General features: G+C 42.0%; 1 protein-coding gene across 1 annotated transcript; it reads left to right on the forward strand.

The window, feature by feature from the left end:
• Positions 1-215: 215 nt before the first annotated feature.
• Positions 216-9,539, forward strand: LOC140857527 (uncharacterized). The gene is given in 8 exon segments (XM_073256537.1): positions 216-297; positions 790-2,151; positions 2,194-2,443; positions 2,666-3,588; positions 4,344-5,156; positions 7,982-8,080; positions 8,166-8,818; positions 8,946-9,539. Coding segments are annotated over 8 exon segments (4,776 nt in total).
• The last annotated feature ends 647 nt before the right edge of the window (positions 9,540-10,186 follow it).

The raw sequence follows: 10,186 nt of genomic DNA on the forward strand, positions 1-10,186 counted from the left end.
TTTTCTTCCTTTCTTTTTTCTTCTTTTTTCTTTCTCCTCTTTTTTCTTTTGCTTCCTTTTTTTTTATTCTCTCTTCTTTTTTTCTTTCCCTTTTCTTCTTTTTTTTCTTTATTAAAATTTGATACTTCGAGATTCGGTCCATATTGAGCCTACAGTGAGGTCCGCGATGAAAAACGAAGTCCAATGAGATCAAGATCATCTCAAACGGAGCTCGAATGGAGGAGATACGTGCGTTTGAAATCGGCACGAAACTCGAGGTGGTGGATTGCCGGCGGAGCGGCGGCGGGGCGCAGCCCAGTGCGCGGCAGCATGCGCAGGGCACAGCCCAGTGAGTGGACCCGTCCCAGGCTCGGGCGCACGGGCCGTCCCAGGCTCGAGCGCGCGGGGCGCGGGCAGGCCCAGGCCCATGCACACGCACGGCGGGCTCAACAGCCCGTGTACCTCGATCCACGGTGGATCGGGTGATCCACGGCCGGGCGTGTGGACCGTGTGGGCATTTTTCATGCGTTTCGCATGACCCACGATACTATTCCATGGACCGATCGTGATCGGATGGCTCTGGGATGTTGCGGTCTTGATCCAACAGTTTGAGGAGGTTTCTGGGCTTTGTTTGGAGTTGATTAGGATTCCTAATCCTAATCCAAGACATGTTTAAGCCTATAAAAGGCCTGTATACCAACAGAGAGGGTGTGGCTTGATTTTTTATGAGAGAGGATCCGTGCTTGGTAACCTATGGACGCGGGACACTGACACAGATGGTTTCCTGTGGAAAGCCGTGAACCCAAACAGCTGAGCAGGCTCCTGACGCACCGGCCACACAGGCAGACATTGCTGGTGTATGTCAAGTGGTGGCTCAGCTTATTCAGCAGCAGGCACAGACTGCTCCTCGACCGACATTATCTATGGAGTCATACTATGAGAGATTCAGAAGGCTCAACCCACCTCTATTTGAGGGTGGATCTGATCCTATGGCTGCAGAGACCTGGATTCGAGAGATGGAAAAGATGTTTGATGCCCTACAATACCCTGAGAATGTGAAAGTCCGATTAGCCATTCCTATGTTAAAAGGAAATGCCGAGTTTTGGTGGACTGCAATAAAAGCTGCCTATGGGAACAATGATGATCAACTCACTTGGGAAGAATTCAAAGAGATATTTTATGACCAGTACTTTTCGGGGACAATGAGGTTGGTAAAAGAAAATGAGTTTCTAGCCTTAAAACAAAAGGATGATATGACGATGCTAGAATATGCTAACAAGTTTAATGAGCTAGGCCGCTTCTGCCCCCAGCTTATGAAATTCGAAAGGAGTAAAGCTAACAGATTTGAACAAGGTCTAAGATATGGAATTCGATCCCGTCTATCTTCTCATATTTTCAATAACTACAAGGACGTACTGGAGCGAGCTTTGAAAGTGGAATCTGAATTGAAAAGAGCAGAACTAGAAAGAGGAGATAAGAAGAGACCGAGATCAGCAGGAAATCTAAAGGATCAGTGGAAAAATTTTAAAAATAATAACTCTGATAAGAAGAAAGAATCTTCATCCTGCTCTTACTGTGGAAAAAATCACAATGGACCTTGTCTCAAGAGGATTGGAGCATGCTTCTTATGTGGTGAAAAAGGACATATGGCTCGTGATTGCCCAAATAAGAAAATAGATGACACTAGATCTAACAAACCAGTTGATCAAAAACAAAAAGGAAACGCACGAGTGTTTACTTTAAACCAGCAGGAGGCCAATGCAAATGATCAAGTGGTGACAGGTATTATCCCAGTCAATTCTATTTATGCTCGTGTGTTATTCGATTCTGGCTCTTCACACTCTTTTATATCTCTCAAGTTTGCTACTTCTTTGAATTGTGTGCCTAGAAAACTAAATAAACTATTATATGTTAGCACACCTTTTAAAAATATTGTTGTTGCTGACATTATTTTCAAGAATTGCATATTCCAAATAGAAGAAAAAGAATTAGCAGCAGATTTGATTCAGCTAAATATGTATGATTTTGACGTTATTCTTGGGATGAACTGGTTATCTTCATATCATGCACATATTGATTGTTTTGGAAAAAGAGTGGTATTTCAAATTCCGGATGAACCGCAATTCTTCTTTCAAGGCGAAGTTCATAATACGGAATCCAAACAATCTTTGGGTATTATCTCAATTATGAACGCAAGAAAAGCTTTAAGGAAAGGATGCAAAGCATTTTTGGCCCATGTAATAGACGTCGAGAAGGAAAAGATAAAGCTGGATGATATCCCAATTATCAAGGAATTTTCTGATATTTTTCCAGATGAACTACCAGGATTGCCCCCAGAGCGTGAAGTTGAATTTAAAATTGATATCACCCCGGGAACCGGACCTATTTCAAAACCTCCTTATCGGATGGCTCCCGTAGAATTACGAGAATTAAAGGATCAACTGCAAGAACTTTTGAATAAAAAGTTTGTCCGGCCAAGCACATCACCTTGGGGAGCTCCTGTGTTATTTGTGAAAAAGAAAGATGGAAGCATGCGATTATGCATTGACTATCGGGAGTTGAATAAGGTAACCATAAAGAACAAATATCCTCTTCCACGAATAGATGACTTATTTGATCAACTTCAGGGTGCTCAAGTTTTCTCCAAAATCGACTTACGATCTGGCTATCATTAACTAAGAATTAGAGATGAAGATGTACCTAAGACTGCATTTAGAACCAGGTATGGTCATTATGAATTTTTAGTAATGCCCTTTGGACTAACCAATGCACCGGCTGCTTTTATGGATATGATGAACAGGATTTTCAAGCCGTATCTGGATCAATTCGTTGTTGTTTTTATTGATGATATCCTAGTGTATTCTAAAAATATAGAGGAACATGAGAGACATTTGAGGATCGTGTTTCAGACCTTAAGAAAAGAGAAGCTCTTCGCCAAGCTTAGCAAGTGTGAATTCTGGTTGGATAGTGTTGTCTTCCTCGGCCATGTAATATCCAAGGAAGGAATCTCAGTCGATCCAAAGAAGATAGAAGCCGTGGTAAATTGGCCTCGACCGACTAATGTGACGGAAGTAAGAAGCTTCTTAGGCTTGGCTGGTTATTATAGAAGATTCGTCAAGGGATTTTCTCAAATTGCAATTCCTCTGACTCGCCTAACTCAGAAATGAATAAAATTTGTATGGAGCAGTGAATGTGAGCAGAGTTTTCAAGATCTGAAGCAAAGATTGATATCTGCCCCAGTTCTTACCCTACCATCTAATGAAGGAGGATTTGTCATCTATAGTGATGCTTCTAAGAAAGGATTAGGTTGTGTGTTGATGCAGAATGATAAGGTCATAGCTTATGCTTCTCGACAACTAAAAGCCTATGAGCAGAATTATCCGACCCATGATTTAGAATTAGCAGCTATTATTTTTGCTTTAAAGATTTGGCGACACTATTTATATGGAGAATCATGTGAAATCTTTACTGATCATAAAAGCTTGAAATACTTATTTACTCAAAAAGAGCTGAATATGAGGCAAAGAAGGTGGCTTGAACTATTAAAAGATTATGACCTAAATATTAAATATCACCCTGGAAAAGCTAATGTGGTGGCAGATACACTTAGTAGGAAGTCTTCAGCGAATGTGATGACTCTGCTATCCTTTCAGCAACAAATTCTTAGGGATCTTGAAGATTTGCAAATTGAAGTGACTTGTACTGATATTAAGAAAGTATTAGCAAATTTGATGGTTCAACCAGCATTGATCGAACAGATAAAAGTGGTCCAACAAAGTGATATTCATTTATGTCAGATTAAGAAGGACATAGAGAAAGGGTTACGAACTGAGTTTAGACTACATACAGATGGAACTCTTTATTTTGGGAACAGATTATGTATACCGGGTGATCCTGAACTAAAAAGAAAATTTTGGAAGAAGCCCATAAATCTCGTTTCTCTTTTCATCCCGGTAGTACAAAGATGTATAGAGATTTAAAACAACTCTTCTGGTGGAATGGAATGAAACGGGAGATAGCTCGGTTTGTATCTCAATGCTTGGTATGCCAGCAAGTGAAAGCCGAACATCAAAGACCTGCTGGTCTGCTAAGACCATTAGAGATACCAGAATGGAAATGGGAACATATCACGATGGATTTTGTTACTGGACTTCCAAGGACAACAAGAAAAAGCGATGCTGTGTGGGTGATTGTTGACCGACTTACTAAATCAGCTCACTTTCTACCTTTTCGAGTTGGCACTCCGCTTGATAAGTTAGCCCAGATGTATATTGATGGAATTGTACGTCTGCATGGTGTTCCAATAAGTATTGTATCTGATCGAGATCCACGATTTGTATCTAGATTTTGGAAAAGTTTTCAAGATGCCTTGGGAACAGAATTGAGGCTTAGTACTGCATTTCATCCTCAGACCGATGGCCAATCTGAAAGGACAATTCAAACTCTGGAGGATATGTTAAGAGCTTGTGCTTTTGACTTCGGAGGACATTGGGATAATCATGTGGCATTGATTGAATTTGCATATAATAACAGTTTTCATTCTAGTATCCAGATGGCACCCTATGAAGCCCTATATGGAAGAAAGTGTAGATCCCCTCTGTATTGGGATGAAGTGGGTGAAAAGAAATTAATTGGTCCCGAGTTAGTTCAAGATGCCAGAGATAAAATTTATCTAATCAAGAGAAGACTCAAGGCAGCTCAGGATAGACAAAAGAGTTTGGCAGATAGAAAAAGAAGAGAATTAGAATTTCAGGTCGGTAATCATGTTTTTCTAAAAGTATCACCTACTAAGGGTGTCATGAGGTTCGGGAGGCATGGCAAGCTGAGTCCGCGATATATTGGACCTTTTGAGATTTTAAATCGAGTAGGAGATGTTGCATACGAACTAGCCTTACCACCAGATTTATCCAAAGTACACAATGTCTTTCATGTTTCACTACTGAGGAAGTATGTACCTGATCCAAACAGTGTGATAAAGTATGAGCCATTGCAAGTTCATGAAGATCTAACCTATGAAGAATTTCCTCTGCGAATTATTGACCGAAAAGAGCAAGTTCTAAGACGGCGTACCATTCCATACGTAAAGATTCATTGGAGTAATCATGAAGAGAGAGAGGCTACGTGGGAGCTTGAAGACGATATGAAGACGAGATATCCACACTTATTTGAAAATGAAGGTGTGTTAAATTTCGAGGACGAAATTTTTTTTTTAGGGGGGTAGAATGTGATAACCCGGCCCAATTGAGGCCCAAAACAAGCTCAAAGCCCACCCGAAAAAAAAAAAAAAAGAAAAAAAAAAAGGAAAAAACAGAGCAGGAAGACTCCCGATCGGAGTCTTCCTCTTCTCCGATCAAAAATCGGAGTCCTAGGGCCATTAAAAGACCCTAGGACGAACCCTATAAGAAACCCCTCTCTCTCCTCTTTGGGTAGACCCTTCAGTCGCCGTCGATCGTCGGAGATTTCCTCCGATTTTCCCATTTGAAGCCGTGACTCCTCGACCCGTGTTCGCCGCGATTTCTCGCCGGTGGGGGTCACCGGAGGTTGTGGTAAGGTCTCCCTCCTCTCCCTCTCTTCTCTCCCTTCTTTCCCGTGCCGGTGAGCACGATGGCCGGCGATGGGTGTCGCCGGATTTAGTTGGAGAAGAAAACCTCCTGTTCGCCGCCTCTTTCCTATGATTTTCCGGCGCCGACGGTCACGCCGACCGCCGGCCCTGGTCTCTCCGAACCCGGGAGAGTCGGCCGTTGCCGCCGGCCACCACCGGCCATGAGATGGCCGTGATCGGCCGATCAAGGCACGGGGACCTCAAGGTCCCCTGTTTCGGCCCAATGAAAGCCCGGGAAGAAGAAGAAAAGAAAAGAAAAGAAAAGAAAAAGGGAAAAAGAAAAGAAAAAGAAAAGAAAAAGGAAAAAGAAAAGAAAAAGGAAAAAGAAAATAAAAGAAAATAAAAATATAATAATAAGAAAAGAGAAGAATTTCCTCTCTCCCTCTTTTTCCCTCTCTTTCTCTCTCTCTATTGTCTCTCTCTAAAAAGAAAAAGAAAAAGAAAAAGAAAAAGAAAATATATATATAAATATATATATAAAAAAAGAAAAATAATAATATATATATATGTGAGAGAAAGTTTTTCTCATCTCTCTCTTAAGTCTTTCTCTCTCTAGAATTAGACTTTTTCTCTCTACCTTCTCTCTACATTTTCTCTCTCTAAAATTTCTTCCTATTTTCTCTCTCTAGACCTTTCTCTCTCATTATGGATTTCATCTCTCTAGGATCATTCTCTCTCTCTGATTACATCACAAACCCTAGGATAAACTCGAGATGAAAATATGATGATCTAGAACTGCTCCGAAATTCGTGCAGTAGATCGGATCCCGATCCGATTCTTTTTCGAAATTGATAATATCAATCATGGTTAATCTATATTAAGTCACCTTGATATGACCTCTGATGATCTCAATCATGATTGCCATTTTTAAAAGATACGAAGATTCTCTCTCCACTTTCTCTCTCTACTTTCCCTCTCAAAAAAAAAAAAAAAAAAAAAAATCCTATGAATCCCTTATCAGGCTATCTTCTTCACTTTTAGGGACCTATGACCTTAAATTAGGTTAGAGCCGAAGGGAGAGATTTATTGGACTGATTATCAAATCGGTCATTTCTTTATATTATGTAATTTTATTAAAAAATATAAAATTTATTAATGATTTAATATTTTAAATAGGACTGTCTGATTCTTTTAAGGAAGATTAAAAGGTCCTGGACGATCGAGGTAAGTGGATCTTATGCTCCTTATTTATTTTTAAATGATCATGTTTTTATGCAAAGAATTACTATTGATGAAATCATAATTTTTCATAAAATAAGGATCGGCATATGTGATATGAAAAAGCATGTTTTATTATGAGCATTGATTTCATGAATATGTCTTATGAAAATGCATGATTATGAAACATGAATTTTATTGTTTTTCCATCTATGTATATGTATGCTTTAAGAAAAAGATATAATGATTTCAAAGGCTCTCAGATGGCTATGAATGAATCCCTTTGGGAAGGTCGACATCCGGAGCTAGCATCCACACGAAACATGGCCCTGCCAGCGGGTATAAAGTTGGCACATGAATTAAGAACTCTGTCGATTAAGAAACATGGCCCTGTCACGGGTATAATAGTGACCTTAGCATGAATATCTGTGAGCAATGTTTTGAAACATGACATGAATACATGATGAAAATGATTTACGATTCATAATTGTGAAATATACATGATTTATGCATGCATGATGAGCTTATAACTTGTTTTATTATATGCTCTATGAAATATTTATTTTTGCAATAATTGTTATTTGCTAAATGATGCATTATCATAGAAAACTTATGCTTGATCCGGTAAGGAAGCGGAAGTCTACTTACTGAGCTAGTGTAGCTCATATTCTTTTTGTTTTCTCTTTTATGTACAGAGAAATAAGGCTAGGATCGAAGGAAAGAGAATCCAAGCTTGGAGATCAGCAAAGCAAGTTTAGAAATTTTGCTCTAGGAATTCAGTTTATGTTTATGGATTGAAGACATTATGAATTTTAAGACTTGAATTATTTTATCTCTGGATTTAGATGCTCTGAACCAGTTTTGGTTTAATTAAATAATTGAATTGAACTTTATTATTATCTTTATTTGTGATACACCTGTCATTATACTTAAGAAGATGAATTTTGGCTTCGTGTTATCGTGGGTCCATCCCTTGGTAGCATAGTCGTGTTATGTCCCGAATTTGGAGCGTGACAAGTATCGTCGTCAGAAATATCAAGTTTTGGCCAGAACAGCCATTGTGCATATTTCTCTCACCAGCCACGATGCAAGGTACCCTGCTCCTCCCATGGTGGCCGAGGCGTTGAGGAAGTTTCATCATGCCTTCGACTGGGATCCCATCTCTTTTGGGTGGGGGGGTGGGGGGTGTGTGCCGGCAATGTGTTTCTGATTGAATTTCCGTCTCGCTCTTCCTTGTTGAAGGCACACCGTCTAGGGAGGAGAAAGCATTATTTCTTCTTCTTTACGGTGAGGCCGTAGTCGTTCCGGGATTGGGCAAGGTCTCAAGATCTCCAAATCAAGGTGAGGCTTGACTTGTTCGGTTTCCCGCCTCACCGTTGGGATGTGGAATCAGTGAGAAGGATTACGTCGAATTTTTGTCTATTAGATCGTGTCACTCCGAAGACCTTAGTCGGAAGGGACCTATCGGTGTTTGAGATTGTGGCTTTTTATGAAAAGCTTGAGGATATCCCCAACTCCATTCTGGTGACGATCGGTGAGGCGAAGTATAGAGTGATGATAAGCATTCGTAACGCCTTTGCCGGATGCCCACTGCCGTCGGACATTGCCCCTCACATGCATTGGGAAGCGGATTGGCCCTCAAGAGGGCCTCTCAATCATCCGGGTCCCTTCTCGGCGTCGGATCCTCATCCATTCCAGGAGCCCAGGTCTGCCGCTTGTCCTGAGCCGGATGGTGTCAGGATGGTTGCTAGGGAGGAGTTCATAGCAACTGGAGAAGAATTTGCTCATCCGTCTCCTAACATTCCTGTGCCACAACCGGCATCCCTGGACAAGGGCAAAGGCATCTTGCTGGACGTCTCCCCTACGAGGCCATTTTTGGTTGGCGAGTCCTCATGCGGTGGAGCTGGAGCTGTTGGACTTGAGCCCTGCTTGCGGGCGATGGAGAAGATGAATGGAGGCAACAATTTGGTTCCTGCTTTGGCTCATCAAACCGGGATTGGTGAACCGGGTTCAACGGCATTAATGGACATTCAAAGCCGTGTTCTTTCAAATTGTTGTCGAATGGAGGGCGCCGAGAGGGCAATAAAACGTGGAGACGAAGCCAACCTGGATGATCTCATCAGTTGGGACTCACCAATGGATGGTAGACAACACTTGGGAGCTCCATTAATGCATGCTCTGCCGTCTGGTGCTGGGGAAAAAAAAGGGAGATGCTCCCCAGTCCCCCATTCTCTTCCTTACCCCCGAGATCCAAGGAGACGAGATGGCCTTAAATAAATCTATTGAAAGGAGGTTAGCTGTTGCTCTGGGCCTTCCAACGTGTGGGGAAGTGGTGAATGTTTCCTGGGCATCAGATTCTGAGATAGGCCTTGAAAATCGTGGGCCTCATCAGCATTTGAGCAAGCCCGTTAATGAGTCTGCAGTGGATCTTGGGCCCACTGTGGTCAGGGCCGACAAGGATGGGGCTCTTCTTGTTGATCCGGTATTTGAGGCTACTGTGGTGGTCAATAATGAAGGTAGAGAGAAGACCTCGACGAGGGAGGGAGGGGCTTCTCTTGAGACCACCGAAGTTGTTGAGGTGGCTTCCCATGAGCATCATGGTGAGGTGGAGAACAGGATTGCACTTGGTCATGATTTGGAAGGGTCTCACGAGTGCGGCGTTCAAGATGATGGTCGAGATCCAATCTCCCCGATGTTGAGGAAATCTTCAAGAATGAAGGCAGTTGACTCAGTCAAGGAAGCTACCTCGAAGCTTTTGCCATCAAGGAGGAAGAAGAGAGGGACCAAATTGAACCCATAGAGTTGGACGCAACGAAGCCTCTTAGTTCCCTTCCGTGGCAACTTCTTCTAGAGTGAAGCAGAGCTTGCGGCTTCTCTTTCTCGGAGGACGTGGCACATGAGGTTGTGGGAATCTTACTACTAGGGCTCGAGAGTGCTAAAGCTCTAGTGCAGAACTAATTAGCTGGTTCCAAGCCGATGGTGATTGTTATCTTCTTGTGTCAATGATGTCGGATTCATTGTGGTCGTACAGGTATTTCAGTTTGTGTGGTTTCTTTGTTGTGTTTTCAGTTAGGGATGTCTTTGGGTGCTCGTGTGGCGGTGTGCAAATCCAGGTGTGGCAGTGATCGATGGGGGAAGATATTTTGGTCAGCTGATTGCTTTCTTATTAGATTGGGTTGGTATGAAGTGGCGTCTAAGCTTTATTTTCTTCTGATGCCTCCTCTCTATGTGTTGGTTTTGGTATGTGGTGCTCATGTTATCCTGGTGTTCAATAGGATGTCTAAAGCTTTTGAAGATGGTTTGAGTTTAATGGATGTGCAGTTTGGTGGGGATCGGTGGAGTAGAGGTCTTTGGTCAGCTGGTTATATTTGCTTTGGAGAAGGTTGGAGGGCAGTGGTGCTTAATTTTGATGATCCCCTGATGTCTGTTCTTGGTGCAGTAGTATTG

The sequence above is a fragment of the Elaeis guineensis genome, chromosome 1 (assembly GCF_000442705.2).
Source record: "Elaeis guineensis isolate ETL-2024a chromosome 1, EG11, whole genome shotgun sequence".
Classification (NCBI taxonomy): domain Eukaryota; kingdom Viridiplantae; phylum Streptophyta; class Magnoliopsida; order Arecales; family Arecaceae; genus Elaeis; species Elaeis guineensis.